The 27,068-nt window shown below is 45.3% G+C and overlaps 1 protein-coding gene across 1 annotated transcript; it reads left to right on the forward strand.

Moving 5' to 3' along the window:
* The first annotated feature begins 12,241 nt into the window (after window positions 1-12,241).
* RPUSD3 (RNA pseudouridine synthase D3) lies at window positions 12,242-25,093 on the forward strand. The gene is made up of 9 exons (XM_063428148.1): window positions 12,242-12,472; window positions 14,910-15,073; window positions 19,170-19,214; window positions 20,062-20,158; window positions 21,224-21,331; window positions 21,900-21,984; window positions 22,295-22,421; window positions 24,069-24,208; window positions 24,830-25,093. Exons 1-9 carry the CDS (start codon window positions 12,345-12,347, stop codon window positions 25,091-25,093), a joined length of 1,158 nt encoding a protein of 385 aa, XP_063284218.1. The 5' UTR covers window positions 12,242-12,344.
* The last annotated feature ends 1,975 nt before the right edge of the window (window positions 25,094-27,068 follow it).

Genomic DNA, 27,068 nt, shown 5'->3' on the forward strand with positions numbered 1-27,068 from the left:
GGTTCATACCTAGTAACCGCTGCTGAGTGGAGCTGTGCTTGCAGTCTCCTTTTACCTGGGTGACCACCAGCGTTGCCTCTACAAACATTACTATGGGTCGCATTCTTGACCACCATGAAGAAGTCCCTTCTTCTACCAATTTGCCTATTTACTCACAAATCTATTAGGTGAGCCCCAAGTATACTAGGTGTTAATAATGGAAGACTCAGATGCCCTCAGACCTTCAGGCAGTAATAAACGCGGCAGTTACCGCTTCTGTGGAGAACGCCACAGCCAAGGCGGATGGGGGCCCTAAATACCAATAAGGAGGGGGGGACTGATGTCCTCCCCCCTGAGCGGTGGGTGTGGGCCCTAAATTAGAAAAAGGGAGGGGGGACCTAATGTCCTGCCCCCTGGCCCCCACCCCTGAGCGGTGGGTGGGGGCCGTAAATACCAATGAGGGGGGGACCTAATGTCCTCCTCTCTGGCCCCCACCCCTGAGCGGTGGGTGGGGGCCGTAAATACCAATGAGGGGGGGGACCTAATGTCCTCCCCCCTGACCCCCACCCCTAAGCGATGGGTGGGGGCCGTAAATACCAATGAGGGGGGGGACCTAATGTCCTCCTCCCTGGCCCCCACCCCTGAGCGGTGGTGGGGGCCCTAAATTAGAATAAGGGGGGACCTAATGTTACTTTCAATCCACCAATCAAAGTGTTTTTATGAGTCAAATTACACAGCGTGGGAAAATTCCAAAGAACTTTCCCACGCTGTGTAAAATGAAACAGAGCACTCTGATTGGGTGGATTTCAAGCTAACCAGAGTGCTGTGACAGGTAAATGTAGAGACTTACCGGTCAGTCTCTTCATTTACCTGTCAGAGTACTTTGATTGGATGGCTTAAACCAACCAACCAGAGTTCTCTGAGCCTAATTGCAGGGCGGGGCAAGGCTTTAAAAACATTCCCCCGCCCTGCAGAGCTCAGTCTGCGCAGAGCCCTCCATGGGTGAAGATGGATTATTTTTTGGCGCTCAGGTTTTTTTCTTTTCTTTCTAATTGCGACGGTCATTATGGATTTGGGGCTGAAAAAAGACATGAAATGGTGTATTTTTTTTTTTTTTTTTTTTACAGGTACAGTTAATGGTCCCCCCTCATTATTTTTAGGGTGAGAGGGGTAGGTAGGGGTAAATATTTTTTGGGAGGCGGGTGACTAGGATTTGAGGACCCCTAGTCACCTGGAAGGGGTTAAATTATTATTTAGGGTCCCCACCTACCGCTCAGGGGTGGGGGCCAGGGGGGAGGACATTAGGTCCCCCCCTTTATTGGTATTTAGGGTCCCCACCCACCACTCAGTGGTGGGAGAGAGGGGGAGGACATTAGGTCCCCCCCTTATTCTAATTTGGGGCCCCCACCCACCGCTCAGGGAATTTAGGTCACAGGCTGTTCACTGTTTACTAGACATGCCCCTACTCGTGGTATAGCGAGTAGGGGCATAATTTACTAATACTAAGTAATCTTTACTTAGTATTAGTAAATCTGTCTGAAAGACCAATTTAGTAGATAACTCCCTAATACCATGGGAATTAGGGAGTTATCTACTTATTCATTCCTGTGATTCCATTGAGAGGCTAAGTAACTTACATTTTATATGAATGTGTGTTACTTGATTGTTGTAAGTGTTGCAAATGCTTACAGCTGAATCCTGGCTATGTTTGTATACGTTTTATTTAAACTTGTATACAGTGTAACATTCTTCCACTGGAACTTCGGCAACTTCGGAACTTCGGCAATTTGGGACATTCGGAAATACCCGAATGTCCGAAATTCGCATTCATACCGAAACGAATTGCACAAGTCTACTTTTTACGCTTCCTCGGACGAGGAGCAGGAAGTCCCAGCATCACTATCGTTTCTTGATTAGTGGCAAGCAGAAGATTCCCATTCTAATCACGGGACTTGGGGTCCCAACTCCTTTGTGAAGGAGACCTTTCTAGGTGAGCCCAGCATGTGGGTGATGTGGAGGAAGAGCTGGTTTCAGCGCAGCCGGATGGCAAGCTCTTTTTTGACACCACGGGCCAACGCTGTTTGACCCAAGAAACATTCGCCACCCACGCTCGGGACATTGGACACATGTTCTTTTGGCTACGGAATGCACTTTAGAAGAAGGTCCGCAAGCGACTGAGATCAGAGTGCACTCCAAATCGCTCGCTGTGCTGGGAGGAAGCAATTAAACTTTACTTCATCCTGACTCCCAGACAGCAGTGCAGAGGAGCAAGAGAGGAGGCAGCATGGGCAGTTGGCACTAGGGACCCGCAGTTAAGAGAAAGCAACAGATCCTTTAAGTCCTCCAAGTTGCGAGGCAGGGACTCCATGGATCAACTTTGTTGTTCCTGCACATCCCACAGATGCTCAATCGGATTGATACCTCTTTGTCATGTTCCTCAAACCATTCCTGAACAATTTTTGAAGTGTGGCAGAGTGCATTATCCTGATAAAAGAGGCCACTGCCATCAGGGTACGTGGTCTGCAATAATCTCTAGGCGGTACGTATCAAAGTAACATCGACATGAATGCCAGGACCCAAGGTTTCACAAGTAGAACATTGCCCAGAGCGTCACACTGCCTCAGCCGAACTGCCTTCTTCCAAAAGTGCATCCTGCTGCCATCTCTTCCCCAAGATAAATGATGCACACACACCTGGCAATCCACCTAATCTAAAAGAAAATGTGATTCACCAGACCAGGCAAGATCCAGTTCTGATGCTTACGTCCCCTTTTGGTGGGTGGGCACAGGTCATCATGGGCACTCAGACTGGTCTTGACTATGCAGCCCCATATACAGCAAACTGTCATGCACTGTGTGTCCTGACACCTTTCTATCATTAAGTATTATGTTGTTCAGCAATTTGAGCTACAGTAGCTCTTCTGGGTGATTGGACCAGACAGCAAACCTTTAATCCACGTGTGCACCAAAGAGCCTTGGGTGCCCATGATCCTGATGCCGGTTCACCAGTTGTCCTTCCTTGAACAACTTTTGATAGGTACTAACCACTGTATACCTGGTACACCCCACAAGACTTGCTGTTTTGGAGGAGATGTTCTGACCAAGTTCTCTAGCCATCACAAATTGTCCCTTGTCACTCAGATCTTTTAGCTTTACCATTTTTCCTGCTTCCAACACATGAAATTCAAGAACTGACTGTTCACTTGCTGCCTAATATATCCCACACCTCGATTAGTGTCACTGTAATGATATAATGCTGGGTTACACTCTCCCCAGTCTCAGTTCATTCAAAAGATCTTTAAAAACACCCTTCTTTAGGAAAGCATATATTTAAAACTATCATTAGCTTTCCCTTCATGCACCTTGGTAATCCATCCTGATTCCTCTCCTGCAACTGTGTTATCCAATAAACTAACCCTTCATTGTAAACTATTCTAATAACCTACTTTTTCCCATACGTGAAATGCATCCTACCCTTACCTCTCGGCCATGTTACCTCTAGAATGTAAGCTCGTTTGGGGGCTCGTTTTGTTGCAAATATTTTTCTGTTTGTCCACCTACTGCACAGCGCTATGGAATTTGGCGCTTTATAAATGATAACAATATTCATCATGAATGTTATTTACATATGTATGTGTGTGTATGCAACAGTGTGTGCGTATGTATATATGTGTAACAGTGTGTGTATATATGTAACAGTATGTGTGAGTGTATATATATTTATATATATATACATACATACATACATATACACACATATGGAAGGCTGAGCCTGTAATTGCGGGAGGGGTTATTCCGACCTATAAATACACAGGCTGCCCCTTCCTCGGTGCTGAGACTGTCTGGTTCAGCCCACCCACCACCCCCTTTATCAAGCCATTTAAATTGGTGGGGCCTCTTTTGATAGGCTTACCTGAAAGTCGGTTTTGGCACACTACAACTGACTTATGCACCACTAACATTACTTGGCTAATTGTCCGCGACCACAAATATACAGTATCTTACAAAAGTGAGTACACCCCTCACATTTTTGTAAATATTTTATTATTTCTTTTCATGTGACAACACTGAAGAAATGACATTCTGCTACAATGTAAAGTAGTAAGTGTACAGCCTGTATAAGTGTATATTTGCTTTCCCCTCAAAATAACTAAACACACAGGTCTAAACCGTTGGCAACAAAAGTGAGTACACCTCTAAGTGGAAATGTCCAAATTGGGCCCAAAGTGTTAATATTTTATCTGGCCACCATTATTTTCCATTACTGCTTTAACCCTCATGGGCATGGAGTTTACCAGAGCTTCACAGGTTGCCACTTGAGTCCTCTTCCACTGCTCCATGATGATATCATGGAGCTGGTGGATGTTAGAGACCTTGCGCTCCCCCACCTTCCCCACAGATACTCAATAGGGTTTAGGTCTGGAGACATGCTTGGCCAGTCCATCACCTTTACCTTCAGCTTCTTTAGAAAAGCAGTGGTCGTCTTGGGGTCGTTATCATGTTGGTGTCAGGGGTGGCGGTCCGGTGACTGGGACCCAGTATGCCTGATCTTGATATTAGGAGTCACTGTGTGGAAATGGATTATCAGGGCCTGGTGCAGGGTAACCACACGCCCCCTGGTGTTGAGCACCAGCGTTTGTGCAGCCACATACCAGGACCCTGATGAAGCTTCTGCGGATCCCAGGTGCCAGATGACAAGAAGCAGACCTCCCAGAATCTGAATAGGGAGGCTCTGCAGTAGATATGTATCCAGTACAGAAACAAGGCAAGACTAGAATAGACACCAAACAAGAAGACAAGACAAAACTAGGAGAACCCAGAACCGGAGCAGGACAGAAAGCAGAACATGTACACAAGACATGAGGAAAACAAGAACAGGGCAGGACAGGACTGTACGTGAACTGGGAATACAAGAGAAAATAAAAGAAGACAAGAGATACAAGGCAAAACAAGGAGACATAACTAAATATTATATGTAAAACATTGGAGATTTAGACATACATAAATGGCCAAGATGTATGCAGCCCACCAATTGCGTCAAAGTACTCCAATTAAGGTGGGTAACTATCTTCCTAAATATGCATGACTAAATAAACAATAATAAAACACACACAGCACTTACCTCCAAGAAAGGGCAGAGGACTTGAAACAACTGCCTGCAGGAACAAATTGAAACAAAAGGATTCATGGAAAAGGAACGGGTGTGGCATCATAAAACAAATATTTAAAGGAATCCAAGAGACTGGGAATTCCAGGAACGGAATACAGGAATGAACCTAGAAAAAACAGCATAGAGAAAAAAAAAAACAAGAATTGTAAAAAGAGTACTGGATACCAGAAGCCAAGGTCAGACATCTTCGAACAACAGAGCAGGATGTGACAGTTGGAATACTGACCTGTGGCCCAGTCTCTGAAGGGAGGGGATCATGCTCTGCTTCAGTGTGACACAGTACATGTTGGCATTCATGGTTCCCTCAATGAACTGTAGCTCCCCAGAGCTGGCAGCACATATGCAGGCCCAGACCACGACACTCCCACCACCAGGGCCGGACTGACAGGTCGGGCAGATCGGTCATGGACCGAGGGCCCGAGGCAGTCAGGGGCCCGGCAGCACAGACATGATCTGGCTGAGGAGATCAGAGATCTCCTCAGCCAGAACAACATAATTTCTCTGTTATTCCAGTGATATGCTGCAGGGCCCCTGCAGCATATCACTCTGTAGTTAAACCCCTTCCTCCCTCACCTGTTTCCCCTCTCTCAGGGAGACCTGGCAGTGAGTATTCAGTTCTTGCTACCAGGTCTCCAGCCGTGCGGTGCTGTGTGAGGAGGAAGAGGCGGGGCTAGGAAATGACATCACTTCCTGCCCTGCCTGAAGAGCAGCCGGAAGATATGGAGCTGCAGCAGCCTGGCAGACAGCACAGGTAAGCTTCTTATAATTTTAATTACGCTCCGCACCCACCTCAGCCCCTCTGTACCCACCTCAGTGCCCACATCAGACCTCCAGTACCCACCTCTGATCCCACTGTACCCACCTCAGTGCCCACCTGTGCTCCCACCTCAGCCCCATTGTACCCACCTCAGCCCCCCCAGTACCCACCTCAGCCCCACTGTACCCACCTCAGTGCCCAGTACCCACCTGTGCTCCCACCTGAACCCCCCTGTAACCACCTCAGCCCCCCTGTACCCACCTCTGCTCCCACCTCAGCCCCCCTGTACCCACCTCAGCCCCCCTGTACCCACCTCTGCTCCCACCTCAGCCCCCCAGTACCCACATCAGCCCCCCTGTGCCCACCTCAGCCCCCCAGTATCCACATCTGCTCCCACCTCAGCCCCCCTGTACCCACCTCAGCCCCCAGTACCCACATCTGCCCCCTGTGCCCACCTCAGCCCCCCAGTACCCACCTCTGCTCCCACCTCAGCCCCCAGTACCCACCTCTGCTCCCACCTCAGCCCCCCAGTACCCACCTCTGCTCCCACCTCAGCCCCCCTGTACCCACCTCTGCTCCCACCTCAGCCCCCCTGTACCCACCTGTGCTCCCACCTCAGCCCCCCTGTGCCCACCTCAGCCCCCCTGTAACCACCTCAGCCCCCCTGTAACCACCTCTGCTCCCACCTCAGCCCCCCTGTGCCCACCTGCTCCCACCTCTGCTCCCACCTCAGCCCCCCTGTGCCCACCTCAGCCCCCCTGTACCCACCTCAGCCCCCCTGTAACCACCTCAGCCCTCGGTACCCACCGTATCCCCAGGTACCCACCTCTGCTCCCACCTAAGCACCCCTGTAAGCACCTCAGCCCCCTGTACCCACCTCAGCCCCCAGTACCCACCTCTGCTCCCACCTCAGCCCCCCTGTACCCACCTCAGCCCCTAGTACCCACATGTGCTCCCACCTCAACCCCTCCAGTACCCACATAAGCCCCCCTGTACCAACCTCTGCACCCACCTCAGCCCCCCTGTACCCATATCAGCCCCCAGTACCCACCTCTGCTTCCCTGTACCCAACTCAGCCCCCAGTACCCACCTGTGCTCCCACCTCAGCCCCCCTGTACCCACCTCAGCCCCCCTGTACCCACCTTAGCCCCCAGTATCCCCCTCTGCACCCACCTCAGCCCCCCTGTACCCACCTCTGCTCCCACATCAGCCCCCCAGTACCCACCTCTGCTCCCACCTCAGCCCCCCTGTACCCACATCAACCCCCCTGTACCCACCTCAGCCCCCAGTACCCACCTCTGCTCCCACCTCAGCCCCCAACATATTCTGCAGCGCTGTACAATAGGTAAAACAAGAGAAAAAATTAATCTAACACAACACTTCGACATACAGGAACACAACATCACTAGCAACATCCCCACACACGCAACCCCACAAGTAGACTCCAAACACATGTGGCTTCTTGTATGGTTGTACATGTGGGGGATGCTGCATGTGATGTCCTAAGCAAAATCAGTGGAAGTGTGTAATTAAATTTGCTTTATTTCTTTATTTTAACCCCTTAAGGACACATGACATGTGTGACACGTCATGATCCCCTTTTATTCCAGAAGTTTGGTCCTTAAGGGGTTAATTGCTAGGGAGGCACGCCAGCAAGGGTTACTCCATCTAATAACAGTGTTTATTAAAACACTGTTTTGGTTGGATTAACCCCTTAAAAGTAAATCTGGCCATTTTAGGGGGGCATTGCGGATGTGGGAGTCAGGTATGTGTGGCTCTCACGTAGCCATTCTGTGTGCTGGGCAGCCTACACATAATATATGTGTAAAAGCAGCAGAAAGAAGGGGGAGAAGAGTAGCAGGGGGCCAGAAAACCAGGAAGGCGGGCCCTTGATCACCCACTGCCCGAGGGCCCTGTGAGGTGTCAGTCCGCCCCTGCCCACCACCATGCTTGACTGTAGGCAAGACACACTTGTCTTTGTACTCCTCACTTGGTTGCCACCACACACGCTTGACACCATCTGAACCAAATAAGTTTATCTTGGTCTCATTGGACCACAGGACATGGTTCCAGTAATCCATGTCCTTAGTCTGCTTGTCTTCCGCAAACTGTTTCCGGGCTTTCTTTTGCATCATCTTTAAAAGAGGCTTCCTTCTGGGACGACAGCCATGAAGACCAATTTGATGCAGTGTGTGGTGTATGGTCTGAGCACTGACAGGCTGACCCCCCGCCCTTCAATCTCTGCAGCAATGCTGGCAGCACTCATACGTCTATTTCCCAAAGACAACCTCTGGATATGACGCTGAGCACGTACACTTAACTTCTTTAAGCGACCATGGCGAGGCTTGTTCTGAGTGGAACATTTCCTGTGAAACCGCTGTATGGTCTTGCCCACCGTGCTGCAGCTCAGTTTCAGAGTTTGGGCAATCTTCTTATAGCCTAGGCCATCTTTATGTAGAGCAACAATAATTTTTTTTGATCCTCAGAGATTTCTTTGCCATGAGGTGCCATGTTGAACTTCCAGTGACCAGTATGAGAGAGTGTGAGAGTGATAACACCAAATTTAACACCCCGGCTCCCCATTCACATCTGCGACCTTGTAACACTAACGAGTCACATGACACCGGGGAGGGAAAATGGCTAATTGGGCCCAATTTGGACATTTCCACTTAGGGGTGTACTCACTTTTGTTGCCAACGGTTTCAACATTAATGGCTGTGTGTTGAGTTATTTTGAGGGGACAGCAAATTTACATTGTTATACAGGCAATACACTTGCTACTTTACATCTTAGCAGAGTGTAATTTCTTCAGTGTTGTCACATGAAAAGATTTTTTTTTTTTTTTTTTTTTTTTAGTCAATCTTTGTTTTATTGAGGCATATTAGGTTTCGGGTACAGAATAAAGAAGGGAAGACAATAATAAGTTGTACATGTCGGAAATGTCACATCGCAATACATATTATCTTAGAGATTCGTCAGCCTCATTTTTTTTATATGTGAAGAACAAGTATATAACGGCATAACAAATTTAACCAAAAACAGTGCCTATCTAGGTAAGTTATTAAAATAAAGAGTCTGTAAGCTATACAACACCGTTGGCCTGCTGTAGGCGATTAAGTCGACTGGTTGGAATAGCATGTATAATGGATTAGTTAAGAGGGTAGCTTTACAAAAACCATACGGTTAATCTTGAAACGTGAGTGGCTTACAGGTTTAGACAGCAAGTTAATTGCTTGTCAGTCTGCGGGTTAGGCAGGTGGGTGCTTGGAACTATGGCTAGGTGCGATCCTGGTCGCAGAAATTAAAAGAATGGGCGCAAGCATGGAAAAATGGTTATACGTCTGCCTAGTCTACTGAAAGTTAGCTTAGTTTTAGTCTGGATGCAGTAGCAGTCCAACATATTTACCCCCAGTAATATGCCTATTTGAGCAGATCAGGGGTGCGTCTCTTACGATTACAGCGGAAAGATACTGGGAAATGCCACCTGGTGGCTGCATGATTAAATTACACAGCTTAAATAACTAGTAAAAACCTAAGTGTAGTAATTGGTAACGCAAAACATGAGGACTATCATGTCCCTTAAGTAGGTTGCCGGGGTAATATTGCGCCATGTTGTAAGTGTCCGTCAGCTTGTGGTCTGGCCTATTATTTCTGAGGTCTTGGAAACATTCAGCCGATTCCGGTCAGGATCAAGGTTGGTGTTGGACGGAGGGATGGTCGGTTGTTCAGCAGCGGAGGTGTCAGGTGGGTAAACGTGAAGGAGGATTGAGTGCGGTGTGAAGCTTCTCCCCAGCTCCAGGCTTTACATTGGGCCCACACCTCGTGTCCACAGACTCGGGTACCTCTCGGGGCCGGGTCTTTCCCGTTGTGGGCGCTGTGGAGGGCCCTGATGGTTCTCCGCTGCCGGCGGCGGTCGACCCTCCTGCGGTGTGGTCGGTGTTTTGGAGAGATTCTCCTGTTGGGCCCCAGCCTAGAAGGGCACTCCGCCAGTGAGTATATGGCGGCCATGTCCGGGGTCTGCCTTCTCCGGCTCGCGGCCACCCGCTTCCCCACTACTGCAGGTTGGTTGGGGGTTCGTTGTACTTGCCGCTGCTCCAGTTTCTCCCAAAAACTGTTCAACAGAGCCTCCAGGCGTTCGTGAAGGGGCTGAGTGTATGCAGGCTCTGCGTTAAGGGTTGTGGTCGCCATTTTGCGGTATACAGCTTGCTGGTGCAGAGCATGCTGTGGAGTGTCGCCGGTTTTTGCATCATTTGTGGGCTGATGATACATGCTGATGGGGACCGGGATAACCCCCGCCGGTCCTGGGGGGGGGAGGGAGGTCCGATACTGCGGGTGCTGTGAGGTTTGGTGAGCTGGGAGAGCGGCCGTCTCTCTCCAGCTCTGCGAGATGTAGGCCTTGGCCCTCCGGTTCAGCATCACAGCGGGTATGTAGGCTTTCAAGGTGTCCCCCGGTACCCCTGCCCCTGTGTGACAAGGCAAGGTGAGTTGGGGTGCAGGAATTGTCGATTATCCACTGATTTCTGCCGAAAACCGGGCTCAGGCTCAGGAGCTCTCAGTAAACGTGTCTGTTCAGCTCCCCGGTCAGGCTCCGCCCCCCACATGAAAAGATTTAATAAAATATTTACAAAAATGTGAGGGGTGTACTCACTTTTGTGAGATACTGTGTATATATATATATATTGTCCATAACAATGTGTGCGCGTATGTGTAATAGTGTGTGTACATGTATGTAAAAGTATGTTTGTGTATGTAACAGTGTATCTATCTATCTTTTTGTTTTGTTTAATTGTGTGCTTGCCTAACACTGAAATTGTATGTATGTTTAACTATGTGTGTATATGTATAACATAATGTATGTGCAACAGTGTGTGTGCGAAACTGTGCATATTTATGTGTAACTGTGTGTGTATATGTAACAGTGTGGGTGTGTATTGATGTGTAACTGCTGGGAGGAAGGGAGTTAAAATAGGGATGTTGTAATGTCAGGGATATAGAATGAGGGTGTGAGACAGAGCAATACTGACACAACAGAGGGCAGATGTGTTGCCTCCGATGTTTTAATATAGAGCCCACAGTCACTAAGCACAGGAGACAGCAAGGTACAGCAAGGTTTCCCTTCATTTATTCCTATATATTCACCACCATAGAGCGCTACACCGATATTTCTTCCTCAAGTACAGGAGACATAACTACAACCCCCCTCACCGCTAACTTACTTTCTTAGCAATTTGGCAGCAATAGCTGCCTAATAGCTAGTTTTAATAACAGTGAACAGGTCTGGTTATTCACAGTTTAGTAGATGTGCCTCCACCCATGGCATGACCAGAATTGACTTTAGTAAATATGAGAACTGTCAATCTGGAATTCGGCATTTTCACAGAATTTTGTCCACCGGGAATTTAGTGAATAGAACAGAGAGAGTGCGCGTGAGTGAGGAAAAGCGCAAGGTAGAGAAGTGAAAATAAGTGAAAGTGTGTGGGAGAGAGAATAAGAGATACACAGAAAGTGAGTGTTTGGGAGACCGTGACAAACGGAGTGAAACCCAGAGAGTTTGAGTGTATGGGAGAGCGCAAGACAGAGCACACGAGAGAGACATAGAGTGTCTGGGAGAGAGACAATAAGACTGGCGCTCAGAGCGAGCGAGTGTGTGGGAAAGAGATCATAAGAGAGAATCTGTGGAGAGAGTAAAAGAGATTGAGCAATGGACTGCGAGAGAGAACATCAGAGTGTGAGTGTGTTCGAAAAGAGAGTGCGGAAAGAACGTGAGAGAGTGCGTGCAGGAGATAGAACTTGAGAGAAATAGTGTGCCACAGAGAGCATGAGAGAGAGAGAGAGAAAGTGTGGGAGAGTGAGAGAACAGGAGAGCGAGAGAAAGAAACAGAGTGAGTGGGAAAGAGAGAAATCGTGAGAAAGTGAGTCTGTGGGAGATAGAACACGAGAGAAACACAGCATGAGTGAGAGATAAAGAGTGAATTGGTGAGTGGAAAAGAGAGCAACAAAGTGAGAGAGAAAGGCAGAGAGTAAGACACTAAGAGAGAGACCGTTTGTGGCAGATAGAGATTGAGTGTGTAGGAGAGCTAGCCTGAGAGAGAGATTGAGACAGTGTGTGGCAGAGAGAGATTGGGTGTGTAGGAGAGCTTGCCTGAGATAGAGATTGAGACAGTGTGTGGCAGAGAGAGATTGGGTGTGTAGGAGAGCTAGCCGGAGAGAGAGAGAGATTGCCAGGGAGAATGTGAATGTGTGACAGAGAGTGTATACTATGTTCTATCACAGCATCTGCTAGTGCTTTCAGTTCCCCACTTCCTGTTTCTCTGTGTATCATGTGACATGGGTAGCACATGGTTCCTGTGACCTCACAGCTCCTATAGCTGGAGGAGAACTAGCTGCTTCATTGATAACTTTGTTAGTATTTATTTTACTAGAGATTGCAGTTAGTAATATGAGAAAGATGGATGTCGTGTGTCAGCAGCTGGTGCTCAGCAAGTCCTTACTGACTCTATGTGATAGTGGCTACCGCATGGCCACCAGAAGCCTTTCTTCAGTCAGAGCCAGAAACACATTGCCATGGTAAGTTACTATTCCATGTCAGGAACTCATACTTCATGTCTGGATAGTGTAATAGGGAGTGAGCTAGCTGCCAAAACCATGGGGTAGAGACGGGTGCCTGTTTGGATCCCATAAAACATGACATTATATCTGCTCTGTGTCAATGCAAAGTCATTTAAGAAATTACCTTATTTTTGGTAATTGTTGCTGAAATTTAAAACAATTGATGCTGTCATAGGGAATAAAATACGCTAAAATAAGAAATTACCTTTTTTTTAAATCAAAAATATTTGTTTTAGAACTCACACTGTCTAAATACTCTGTCCCTACAATATATTAAGAAATTACACTAAAGTATGGAAAGGAAATATTGCTATATGATGGGAAAGTAATTAAGGGAAAACAAATGTGTATTCCCGAGGCTATAATTCCCTGGTGGCACCCAACTGCAGGGAGAAAAAAAATCCAACCCCAAAGAAATTAAGCTGTTATGGTGCCCAAAGGTCCCTGGCACTTTCTTACCTGAAGGGGTTAAACCATTATTGAAACTGGGGGAATTAATAATTTAACCCCTTAATGGCCAAGCTTAATTTGTTTATTTTTCACTTAAAGGGACACCATAGTCACCAGAACAATGACAACTTAATGTAGTTGTTCTGGTGTGTATAGTAAGTCCCTGCAGGCATTTTAATGTAAGCACTGCCTTTTCATTACATTATAGCCTAAGGACACTTCCAGTGGCAGTCACTCAGAGGCCGCTAGATGTGCTTCCTGGGTCAATGCTGCACAATGTGCAGCACTGACGTTCAGCATCTCCACACACTGCATGGAGGGGCTGAATGTTCCTTTATTAATCCAATGCATCTCTGTGATGAGATGCTGATTGGTGCAGCATGGCGTTTTGCCACGCATGCGCAAAAGCATACCTGTGCTTTCCTATGGGAAATGCACTGGATTGACTGGAGGGACAGGGACCGCCGCGACTAAACTCACATGGCACTGGAAATAAGGTGGGTAAACTCACCTTTTACCTTGCTGACAGGGGGGACAGCAACATAAATATCGCTATTGGAACTATAGTACTATTTCTGACACTAAAGTGTTCCTTTAATCCTAACCCATCCCCTAATTTTATGACTAACCCTAATTTTAACCTTAATCATAATATCAATCCTAAACTTATAAATAGTGTTAGAACAATTCCTTCTGCGTATTTCAGTCCTAAAATTATTGCTAAACTCATCTTCAATATAAACTTAATTATAGACAGAAAACTTAAAGGACCACTCTAGGCACCCAGACCACTTCAGCTTAATGAAGTGGTCTGGGTGCCAGGTCCAGCTAGGGTTAACCATTTTTTTTATAAACATAGCAGTTTCAGAGAAACTGCTATGTTTATTAATGGGTTAAGCCTTCCCCTAAATCCTCTAGTGGCTGTCTCATTGACAGCCGCTAGAGGCGCTTGCGTGATTCTCACTGTGTAAATGCTTTCCTATGCGACCGGCTAAATGCGCGCGCAGCTCTTGCCGCGCGTGCGCATTCAGCCGACGGGGCGGAGAGGAGGATGAGAGCTCCCCGCCCAGCGCTGGAAAAAGGTAAGTTTTACCCCTTTTCCCCTTTCCAGAGCCGGGCGGGAGGGGGACCCTGAGGCTGGGGGCACCCTCAGGGCACTATAGTGCCAGGAAAACGAGTATGTTTTCCTGGCACTAGAGTGGTCCTTTAACCTAATATTTATTCTAAACCTAGCCTAATCCCTAATTTAATCATAATCCATTAATTTTCCCTCGGCAAATATCAGTACTTATATTATCAAAGGGGGTTTTGAGCTCAAACAGAGTGGTATGTTGATGACATCTACTGGCTATTTTCAGTATGATAGTTTTATATCTTTAACATTGAATATACCATGCCAAATGCATTTTGATCAGTGTTGGGCAATTGAGAAAGTGCAAACACTGATCAAAAATGCCACTGGGCCCAGACCCAGGGAGTCTTCCAATCATTACATCCCATGAGAGAGTCACTATGGCTGAGCTTGATGATTTTAAACGTCTACGTGCAGTGCTGACTTTAAACATTGCATGCAGCTCATCAAAAACTCTGAGGCCACTAAAAACTGCCCAAGCTGACAGAGGGGAGTCCCGGGTATCAATGATTCCTGGTTTTCCTGATGTGAGCTGCTCACACTGCATTGATGTCTATAGGAATTTAAATCCCCATTGAAAGAGCTGCATGCCGATCTCAATTGACCTCTGAATGCAGCTCACCTGTCAGTTTGAAGCAGCATTTTTTTCATCTCCTGTCATTAAAATGGTGACAGGCGGCACTCAGGAGTGTAACTTCCACTGATCCTTGGCAGGCCATACACTGTAGAGAATAAGTGCACAGATGATGTCATATGTCAAATGTAAACACTGATTATTTATTGTAATAATCCCTGTTTCCCTTGTATCATCAGTAATCAAACAAGGTTGGATATAAAGAATGGAGACAAGAAGCCTCGCTTTACCCCACAGGACAGTAAAGTCAGCATTTTGAGGAATCCTGGAGTTTTCAATGTTACAAATCAGACAAGGGAGAAACTTTGTGAACTTGTTGCTCAAAATGTCGTTTACTCGAAAGGTAGGCTGTCACACATGGGAAGGCTGTTCTTTTCAGGAAAAATGATAATTTTTGCATTTATAAACACATAGAAAATGACAACTGGTGATTTTTTTCCTAGATCAGCAATACCAAACCCAGACTTTAAGGCACACTAACATTCCAGTATTTAGGTATTCCCCAGAACCTGGACATTGGGGTTTCTTGAGGACTTAATTAACATTGCTCTGGTGATGGTAAAATTTCCGTGAGGACCTGATGCACAGATACGATCGTCTAATGCTTCTCATAGTAAAGCATTGAAAGAAGGGGTCTGGGTGACTTTAGTCGTCCTTTGGAACTCTTCAAGCAACCTTTTCTGTCCACATAAACTACAAACACAATAGGTGGAGCAAATTATATACTTTCCTCTCTTCTCAATTGGTCCAGCAATGCTGCAAAGACAGAGAGGTATACAATAGTGCAGATAACTCAAAACTATGTTTAAAATATTGCTTTATATAGGAATGCGCTCATAAGAGTAGAGTCATAGAAATGACCTGGCTCTGGTATGGATGGCTTTAGGATCTATAAGGGTGATCCAAATCCCCCTGTGGATTGTCTGGGTACCTGGTCTAGATACCTTGTCTGGATTCCTGGAGTGTTGCAGTCTTCTCCCAGCAATTAGTAGCAGGAACTCCAAATAGTGTAAAAACTAAATTTATTATTCAACATATGGATAAAAGTAAAATAGAAATAAATACTTTTTATAATGTCCAATTTGTTGCCAAAACGCATTTCGCCTGGTATGGCTTCCTCAGTTGGCTTGGTTTAACATTATTCTGTCCTTTCTTTTCTTTATATATGCTGAATGTGTTCTAGTTCGCGGTCTTTTGCTACATGGCCACTTTAAATATTAGTCGTTTGTATTTTTTAATATATGTGAGGATTAAATTGAAATATGTGTGTTTAATTGACATATATATATTTGCCTATGTCTCCAATATAATACAATAACTGAATATGTACATGATTTTGGTGTAGAATAAGACCGCACAGAGATGCAGGGATACAGTGTTATCAGAACCCTTTTTTTTTTTTTTGATACAATTTACTGGCTTAATGGAACGCAAAGTGCATATGTTTGGAGCCTGCTTGTGGGATTGCGTGTGTGTAGAGTGTGGTGTGGTATTGTGTAAATAGGTCAATTTCATTTGTGTTTGTGGTGTAATATGTGTGGCATGGGGCTGTAGATAGTGTGTGTATAGGGGGCATAGTGTTATAGGGGATGTAGCGAGTGTGTGCATACAGGCTGTAGTTTGTGTGTGTGTATAGGTGACGTAGTGTGTGTAGGGGTTGTAGAGAGGGTGTGTAGGAGATCTAGTGTGTAAAGGACCCAGAGTGTGTATAGGAGATTGTGTGTGTGTGTGTGTGTGTGTGTGTGTGTATATAGAGGATTAAGAGTGCATATAGGGTAAGGGATCTAGCGTGTATCTGGAGCGTAATGTGTGTGGTGGTGCAGTGTGAGGGGTGCTGTAATGTGTGTGTGTGTGTTTGTGTGTGTGTGTATGTATATATATATATATATATATATATATATATATATATATATATATATATATTTGGACGTATTGTATGTGTGAGGGGCGCAGTGTGTGTGTGTATTTAAGAGGGGTGCTGTGTGTGAGGGTGTTTTTATCTGCCGTCACATTCTAGGTTTCTAATTTTCTTTGTCTGTTAACTCACTGAGGGTTATTTTATATATGTGTATGTGTGTGAGCGAGGGTGCTGTCTGTCTGAGGGTGCTGTCTGTCTGAGGGTGCTGTCTGTCTGAGGGTGCTGTCTGTCTGTGAGGGTGCTGTCTGTCTGTGAGGGTGCTGTCTGTCTGTGAGGGTGCTGTCTGTCTGTGTCTGAGGGTGCTGTCTGTCTGTGTCTGAGGGTGCTGTCTGTCTGTGTCTGAGGGTGCTGTCTGTCTGTGTCTGAGGGTGCTGTCTGTCTGTGTCTGAGTGCGCTGTGTGTCTGGGTGCGCTGTGTGTCTGGGTGCGCTGTGTGTCTGGGTGCGCTGTGAGTGTTTGGGTGCTGTGTGTGTCTGGGGGTGCTGTGTGTGTCAGGGTGCTGTGTGTGTGTCAGGGTGCTGTGTGTGTCAGGGTGCTGTGTGTGTCTGGTGGTACTGTGTGTGTCAGGGTGCTGTGTGTGTCTGGTGGTACTGTGTGTGTCTGGGTGCTGTGTGTGTCTGGTGGTGCTGTGTGTGTCTGGTGGTGCTGTGTGTGTCTGGTGGTACTTTGTGTGTCAGGGTGCTGTGTGTGTCTGGTGGTACTGTGTGTGTCTGGTGGTACTGTGTGTGTCTGGTGGTACTGTGTGTGTCTGGGTGCTGTGTGTGTCTGGGGGTGCTGTGTGTGTCTGGGGGTGCTGTGTGTGTCTGGGGGTGCTGTGTGTGTCTGGGGGGGGGCTGTGTGTGTCTGGGGGGGGGGGGCTGTGTGTGTCTGGGGGGGCTGTGTGTGTCTGGGGGGGGCTGTGTGTGTCTGGGGGGGGCTGTGTGTGTCTGGGGGGGCTGTGTGTGTCTGGGGGGGCTGTGTGTGTCTGGGGGGGCTGTGTGTGTCTGGGGGTGCTGTGTGTGTCGGGGGGGTGCTGTGTGTGTCGGGGGGGTGCTGTGTGTGTCGGGGGGGCTGTGTGTGTCGGGGGGGGCTGTGTGTGTGGGGGGGCTGTGTGTGTGGGGGGGCTGTGTGTGTCGGGGGGGGCTGTGTGTGTTGGGGGGCTGTGTGTGTCTGGGGGGGCTGTGTGTGTCTGGGGGGCTGTGTGTGTCTGGGGTGGGCTGTGTGTGTCTGGGGGTGGGCTGTGTGTGTCTGGGGGTGGGCTGTGTGTGTCTGGGGGTGGGCTGTGTGTGTCTGGGGGTGGGCTGTGTGTGTTTGGGGGTGGGCTGTGTGTGTCTGGGGGTGGGCTGTGTGTGTCTGGAGGTGGGCTGTGTGTGTCTGGGGGTGGGCTGTGTGTGTCTGGGGGGGGCTGTGTGTGTCTGGGGGGGGGTCTGTGTGTGTGTGAGGGGGCTGTTGGTGTGATTTTTTTTTTTAAATTTAAATTTTTTTTTTATTAATAATTAAAAAAAAAAAAAAAAAAAAGTTATATCCCCCCTCCCTTCTTACCTTTAGCATGGGAGGGGGGGGGAGCCGTTCTGCCTGCGAGGATCCGTTCTGCCTGGGGGGGACCATGCTTCCTTCCCTAGTGGTCCAGTGGTGAGAGTGAACTCTAACCTGCCAGCTAGAGTTCACTCTCGCGAGATCTGAGCGTTGCCGCTCAGACCTCGCGAGAGGACCCGGCGGAGCTGCTGGATTGAGCTCCGCCGGTCCTCTCTGCTGCCTCCCTCACACCCCACAGCCGGCAGCCGCCTGTAACTGTCTCTGGGCCGGTGAGGGAGATCTTTGATCTCCCCACCGGCCCATGGAGGCACAGAGCAGGGCCGGCGCTCGGGTAGCGCGCTGGCCCTGCTGGGGCTGGCAGGGGAGATCCTGTGATCTCCCCTGCCGGCCTCGGCCCCACGGCCATCGCGGCCCACCGGGCATTTGCCCGGTGTGCCCGATGGCCAGTCCGGGCCTGCATATGTTTAATAATAAATTTAGTTTTTACACTATTTGGAGTTCCTGCTACTAATTGCTGGGAGAAGACTGCAACATTCCAGGAATCCAGACAAGGTATCTAGACCAGGTACCCAGACCATCCACAGGGGGATTTGGATCACCCTTATATATCCTAAAGCCATCCATACCAGAGCCAGGTCATTTCTATGACTCTACTCTTGTGAGTGCATTCCTATATAAAGCAACATTTTAAACATAGTTTTGAGTTATCTGCACTATTGTATACCTCTCTGTCTTTGCAGCATTGCTGGACCAATTGAGAAGAGAGGAAAGTATATAATTTGCTCCACCTATTGTGTTTGTAGTTTATGTGTATTAGTGGTGTTGGTACAGGGGATACCACACAGGTGTTAGAGCTTATTGCTACTATCAGATATACCATTTGTGTTTTTTCTTGTACAGCCTTTTCTGTCCGTTTCCCTGAAAAACCTGTAAAGAAAGACATTCAGAGCTAAGAATGTTTGCATTATTTTTTGACACGTTAATGCTTATTGTATTCTGTATTTCAGGTCCTCTTGTGGCTGTGAACAAACCGCAAGGGCTGTCTATTTCAGGTATGAATAGTTATAATGTGTGGCCAACAGGTCTAGTCATAAATCCAGATTAAACTTCTCGCTCCCATACACCACAAATGGTTTCTGTACCCTTATTTTCATATTGGTGTATGTTTTGTGAACTGTTATATCCAACCTATTGAGAGAGAGAGCGTAAATGACATGAAAGAAAACATGAATAAGTGTTCTCTCAGTGAGCATGAATAAATGCATAAATCTGATTAATTTTCATAAGATTGTGTGATATATGATGTTACTTACAAAACCACCATACAGTGTATGGCTTTCTCTAGGTGAACCCATGCAATATCTACAGAATGGCCATTGCTTCATTTATTTAAGAAAAAATAATACTTTGCATTTTGTCTACCACTTTAAGGAGCACTCCGGACCCCAAAAGCACTTTAGCTAGATGAAATGCTTTATATGTGAAGAATGTGTCCTATTTTTTTCATTTTGCAAAAATTGTAGATTTAAAAAAAAAAAAAAAAGTACTTTTATAAATTAACCTGGTTACACTGCCCCTGGCTATCAGTCAGATAACTGGTGCTGTCACTTAAAAAAATAATAATAATTTTATTAGCTCAATGGAGCTAAACTTAAAAGGGAGCACCTGTCTATCAGAGATTTCTTATTCAACTGCTTTAGGAAGTCTGTGATTGGACAGCCACAGAAAGTGTGGGCGGGGTTAGAAGAGGAGGTCTTCAAAATAGTAGAGAATTAAGCAATGAAACTGCATGGGGCTTGATCTATACACCAAAAACACTTCATTAAACAAAAGTTGTATTGGTGCTTAGTACCTGTCTAGGAGAACTATAACACCATGTTTACCTCTTCATATTTTCAGGAATTCCAGAAGAGGTTTCACTGTCATCGCTACTTCCGGAGCTTCAGCAGCATTTGGGAATCCGTTCTGAACTACACGTGGTGAAAGCTGCCCCGAAGTATGAATATATTAGTTTCCTGCTATTTCTTAGCTCTGCAGCACTGATTATTGGAAGGGATGTGCACATTAAAGGGGAATTATGCTATACTTTAATTTCATTGATACCAATTTATAAATGTGTTCTAACATATGTTTTTGCATATAAAATGTGATATTTTATTATTATTTTTATACATGCTTTTTTCCCATGTAAAAAGTAACTCATCTTGGCTCTTTCAGTTTAGTAAACCTATCCTGCCCTTATGTTGCTGAACTGTATTAATTAGTGGTAAATAATGAAATACTCAAGCAGTAAATCCCCTGTCCACCAATTTGAGTAGTTTTATTCTATGTGGAAATGAGTCTTAAAGTACTCTGTGTAGGAGTACTATTTACATTTAAGAACAGTTTCCAATTGTGAGGTCCGGGTCACAAGATAAGGTGGGTATATTTCTCAGTTCTAACATTGTTCACCCTTCTCCTCCTTGGCAGTGTGTATAACAGACGAGCTGCCACTGCTTGGCATCTGAAGCAAATAACAAGCTTGGGAAAATTATTACATTTCACCCAAAGTGTAGCAAAGAGGAAAATGTGTTTCCATTTCCCTCTAGCACTTGTCTCTCCCATGTAACTGATTTGAAAGCGAGGCGAGTAAAAGACGCTGTTACCAAAAAAAGGTGCCAATTCCTCTTTTAACCCCTTAAGGACCAAACTTCTGGAATAAAAGGGAATCATGACATGTCACACATGTCATGTGTCCTTTAGGGGTTAAATGTGATATGTATTTTCTTTTATTTAGACTTTTATAAAGAGTTCTAGTACTAGGTTTCTACATGTGCCTCTTTCTATTGCTTGTCCCTCTGTCGCAGTAGTTGTTTGTCTTCCAGATACCGGAAATTACTGGTACACCACATTCTACCTTGCCCTTATTGTGTGGAAAACAGAAGTCCATGCTTGTCACCAATATCCACAAATTTCTGTAAAACCTTTCAAGGGAAGGAAAGATTTTGGAGAAAATCTGCATGTGTAACAGTGCAAATTGCAATTCCTTTGTGAGACGGCCATTTTGTTTCTCTGTACATAGGGAAAGTTCTGGATTGGTCCTTCTTTCTTCATGCCACACCACTTCAAAGCACATCGAGGAATTCTATGCAAAGTGTCGCAAGTCACAGACACCAGTGGTAACTTTTTGGTGAGTTTGTATACATATCTGTAGCCTGTACACATAACCTTAGTATCACCTGTTAGTAATTACTAAATAACATTCTAATAAGCAATAGGTATATAATATTCTAGTCTGTACATTTTGAACTCTATCCATCTATATATGTTTAAACTCCTGCTACAGGTTATGTTCAGACAACTGACAAGACGAATGTTAAAGTCAGGGAGCAGACTAAAGCTAAGAGCAAATAATATACTTTTACGTATCTGCCAGCATGCAAAGTACATAAAGTAATTAAAATATTCATAGTATTGACACAAAACTGTTCTAGATAGAAAACAGGGCTCAGAATTGATATGCAAAAGTCAATAATTAAATAAATTGGATTGTAGTTTTATCTTCTGTAATTTGTTTGGACTGTGTGTGTGTGTGTGTGTATATATATATATATATATATATATATATATGTGTGTGTGTGTGTGTGTGTGTGTGTGTGTGTGTATATGTAGCAACATTACACCTTCAGAATTATTACTGCCCCAATCTACCAGGTCATTCCCGACACCAATTGAATATATCCTTTTCTGTTTTCCAGTGCTGTTACTATGGGCATTCCCAGCCCACTAGAGGGAGAAGTCAATGTGGCATTGACAATTGAACAAGTTGGAGAACATAAACTGGTATGAAGAAGAAAACATTAACAAAGTTCTGATTTAGATATGTCATTATGTTGCAGAGTAATTACCTAATCCTAGGTGGAACTGATAGCAACTGATCCTTTGTGGTTATGGGTTAAGATGGTCTGTGGAGAGAGGGGTGTCAGGATAACTAACCCATTCCTACACTTGTCATATAAGGACATATAAGGACAGATGGTTTGGACATCCTTTTAGTGGTGGCTAACGCTAGCGTATTTTAAACTTGGGAGAATAACATATTTCATAGTGAACTATTGAGATTATTGAATTGAGTTGCACTGTGTCCCAACAGGTTGTGCCTATTACACATCCAACCAAAGGGAGTCTGGAAAGAAGGGAGGTGAAGAATACAGAAACCCATTATAAAGTTCTCGATTCGGCAGACAGCTGTGCCTTGGTACAACTGCAGCCCATGTCTGGTACGTGTCTCTGCCACTGGGACCTGACACCCAAGGGATGTTTTTTGTTCTAGCTGTGTGTGTGCTGAAAATACATATTACTGCTAACCTATGTATTCTTGTACAAGCAAAGTTGTGTGGTTATCTTCAATCTTATAATTTGATGAGGTTGGAAACATGCCCCAATTAGACTTGTGTCACAGAAACAAATTATTATAGGCATTGTCTATGTAGCGATGTGCTCAAAAAGTACTTACCTATTCACAACTGATTGGGAAAATAGGGAAATATGTTAAAGAGACACTCCAGGCTCCTGGCCAATGGCTATGTCTATAACATCCTATAGTAAAATAACTTCCTTGGCCTATAGTAAAATGTAACGGATCGACGGGCACCCCGACTGGGTACCTCCGTTAAAGGATGCTCCTAGCGCTTCCTGAGGACTCCAAGCACTCTAGTAGACACCACAACCACCGAACCGGAGAAGCATACGAATGCTCTCAAACATATGAATGCTGTAAACCGCTGAACAGGAAAAGCATACAATCAGCTTACACTCCTGGCAATCCGCATACAATCCAATTCCCCCAATAACGAGACGACACTTCGTTTTGAGGGTCAAGCAGAACTGACTGTACTGGCACATACAGCCTCTTTTATTCACAATCCACAACTATAGTACTGCCCACAGGGTTTTGAAATACAACCAATCAATCCGTACAATACACACAGACACTCCCACACAAAATCCTCCCCTCTGCCTGTGATATGATTACTGAACACAATGGTTAATATAATTATCACAGGCAGAGAAATACAGTATTATAAAACATATCACAGGGACCCCAAAACATGCAATAACCCCATAAAGTATATCCTCGGAACCGGGGGCTCTGGGTGAACCACATATCCAAAATTCACCCAGATCCGTTCAGTAGTTTGGAAGATACAGTTTAATGCAGATTCCACAGAACATATACAGGCTATATAAAAAATAATTACTGTATAATGTGTCCCCTGTTGTATAGTTTAAAACTACTGCACGATGTCTTTGTGCACCAAATACCGGCGAGATGGCACCGTGTAGAAAAGTCCAAACAGTGTCTGTGAGTTAAAGTGGCCGCCATCCATTGTTCTCACCATGTGCTTCATCCATTGTTCTCACCATGTGCCTCTGATACATGAAATGGTGGCCACCCAGTAACTCCACAGTATGTCCCCAGATGGTTCTTAAAGGGCCAGCAGCATCATAATAAATTACAATATGCCCAAATACTGTATTTAAAGGGCCAAATCTCCCAGGGGCCATAGTCAGCAGGCAGGAGGTGGGCACACATGCTTCTCCAATGCCCAGTGGCGAGGTTGGTTTCGACACATAAAATAACTTCCTTTGGATCTGATAAAGAGGTGGTGCAAATAATTCATGTGTTGGATTGCATGTTTTTCTGAGCACCACGCTGACAACAAGCTGTTCTGCAAAGATTATACAATAGTGTATTTAGTACAAAACATTGTCTACTGACCGTCAGCATTCCAGGTGTTTCCAAGTATTTCACTACGCTCAGCCAGTAGAATGTATGGCTAACTGTATACAACAGCTGGAGTACTGACTCTTGGATTGCTGGAAGGACCTTGTTTTCATTTCCATACATTCTCCTTTCCATACAGTTTTCCAATCACAGCTGTTGGTCCACATGACGTGGAAGCTGTGCAAGGTTCTCGGTGACCACACGTACTCTGCACGGGTTGGAAAAGTTCTGGGAGAGCCTATTTATGTACCTATTGACATTGCTGTTCCTCAGACGCAGGTAAATCTTAATCTAGTGTTTTGATCACCCTCTCTTCATGTGGAGCCACATGTTCACCATCTACTTAGTGCCAACCATTCAGCAACAGTATTTACCAACTCGTTGTTTGAAGTAGATGTTTGTTGGATAGAAACAGACATTTCCTAAAATGACTCAACTTCAGCACTACTAGATCTGAAAGTTGAGTCTAATCAGGGATTCTTCGGCAAGCCAAACCCATCATTGAGGCAGTAATTATTTATTTTTTCTTGTCCATATGAGAGCAAGCTTATAATTCATTTCAGTGGACCCTATACTCTGTTTTATACAGTTGTTTTGGAGTATTGGTGGAGCTAAGTCAATCAACACATATTGGGGCAGGCTACCTCATTGCTCGCCACCTTAAGTTAGACGGGCACAGATTGAACATCATGCTATCACCAAGCCGTGACTAGTTTTCTCTATTGTCACATATTGAGATTCTCGTGCCAGATCCAGGACACTTGGGAGGTATATGAAAGCCATGTTAACATTCACCAATTATGGCTGGATATGAAGCAGATCTGAAAACTAAATTGGCATCTTTTAAAACCATTAATTAAATGTCCATAAGATTTGCATTCTTCTCTTTCCTGCCACAAGGTACTAGAAGAAAAGATTCTGCGCAAGATGCATTTTACACAGCAACAGATGCACCGCATGCCACTGCATCTACACTTACATCAGCTACTCATACCCAACCACGATGAGCAGAAGGGATCCATGCTTCTCACTGCACCTCCTCCACCTTTCTTTTTGAGGACAATCAAGCTCCTGGGACTAACCATGAAAGAACCACTGTTATCTAACCAAAATCCTCTAGCTCTTCCAAAAACTGAAAAGACAGTTGCACCAAAGAATTTTTAATACTGACCATAAATATATTTCCAAACCATCTCTAAGAATTTCCACAGTAGGGATTGTCTTGTGTCCCTTTGCCACTGCTTGGAATTGTGTTCTTCTGTGATGTATATATTAATAATATGCCTTCTGTGTGAAGGTTAATGAAAAGCTAAAATGGACGTATAAACAATAAATTATTTTTCTTATCGGTCTTGATGACCTTTAAATATGGAAGGGACATTTGAAAGTATTTTTTTTTAAATAAAATTGTAATCAATTGTCTTCACAATATTTACTGTTTGAATGCCAAGCTCTTCACTAACGGGTGCTATCCTATAAGGTATACACTCCGTTTTTGTGAGTATGTCCTCAGAAATGTTGTAGTATGTATGCGATTAAATGAGCAGGTTATGTATGCGATTAAATGGGCAGGTATGTTAATTTACACTGAATGACTGGCTGTCTTTTGTAAATTACAGACTACATACACTGCAGCACTGACACAGGAACACCTCTAGTGGCCATTTAAGTTACTGCCACTAGAGGTGTAACTAACCAGCAATGTAAACACTGCCTTTTCTCTGAAAGCAGGGGCAGGCTATAGACATCAGAAGCATTACATTAAGCAGTAGTGGTTCTGGTGACTATATTGTCCCTTTTAAAATCACTAGCTTAAAAAGTAAGTATTGCAGTTAGCATGTTCATATACCATGTCAAAATTAGTGTAGGACCCACCGATCCTGGGCTTGCCCCCCAATTTATTTTTTTCCCCCCCAGATCAGATTCCTACTGGCTTGAGCACCCCACCCATCCACTATAAGTGCCCCTTTGGAGATGACCACAGGAAAGTATAAATTTGAGAAGAGTCTCTGGAAGCGATTTAAGCAGTATCTATTGCAGTTTGCATGTTAATCTCCCACGTTAAAATTAGTGTAGGACCCACTCATGGGCGTCCGCAGGAATTTTTTCCGTTGGGGGCATAATTGTAATGACATCCATGCTTGGCCCATTTTGACAGTGTCATGAAAGGGAAGGGGCATAGTCATTATCACATAAAGCCAGGGTGATTAGCGTTTTCACAACTATGGTGTCAGGAATACAAGTTTGTATTCCTGAAACTATAGTGTTCCTTTAAGCAAATTAAAGGTACATTCTGGTCACCATAACAACTTAATCTAAATGAAAATGCTATGATGCCAGGAAGCCCCTGGGTGCTCTCTTTCCTTTAAGGGGTTAAACCGCTCTCAAATGGTTTAACCCCAAAGGCTTCCTCCAGATCTCAGGTCACTCAGTGGTATTCGGCTTCTGAAATGGAGTGTCAGGAAGTGCAGATTGACGTCAGGCATGGGTGCTGCAAATTGGCTAGAGTGGTCAGCTGACGCTCTAAGCCAATTGCTAGTTCCCGGTTCATAAAATGTTTTACTTTTTTATGAATGGGGCTCTAGCCAATCATCGAAACCCCTACCCAGCGGCACTCTGTGCTTCCTGACACTCAGTAAATAAAAGTGAACACATTAACACTGATATTTTTTTTACCTGGGGAGATGAGAAGGTCCAAAGTTTCCCTGCCAGGCCCAGGTACCAAAGCCTTATGATGTGGTTCCCAGAATAAAGTGGAGGGTTCACTTGTCCTTCCTGCTCCAATCTCCTTTTCTTCCTCAGTTGACACAGTCTTCTTTTTCTTCTGACACTATCTTCTCTCCTCCTTGGCTCCTTCTGCTCCTTTACCTTTCTGCTACTTTCTGCTTATTTTGCGCCCTTCTGCTCCTTTCTCTTTCTTATCCATTTTTGCTCCTTCTCCTACTTTACCTTTGTGCTCCTTGCTGTCCCTTTCTGCTCCTTGCTACACTTTTCTGCTCCTTCTCCTACTTTACCTTTGTGCTCCTTCTGATTCTTTCTGCTCCTTTACCTGTGTGCTCCTTCTGTCCCTTTCTGCTCTTTGCAGATCCTTCCTTCTCCTTGCAGACCCTTACTGCTACTGGCTGCCCCCCTTCCTGTT

This window comes from Pelobates fuscus, chromosome 7, assembly GCF_036172605.1.
Source record: "Pelobates fuscus isolate aPelFus1 chromosome 7, aPelFus1.pri, whole genome shotgun sequence".
NCBI classification, from domain to species: domain Eukaryota; kingdom Metazoa; phylum Chordata; class Amphibia; order Anura; family Pelobatidae; genus Pelobates; species Pelobates fuscus.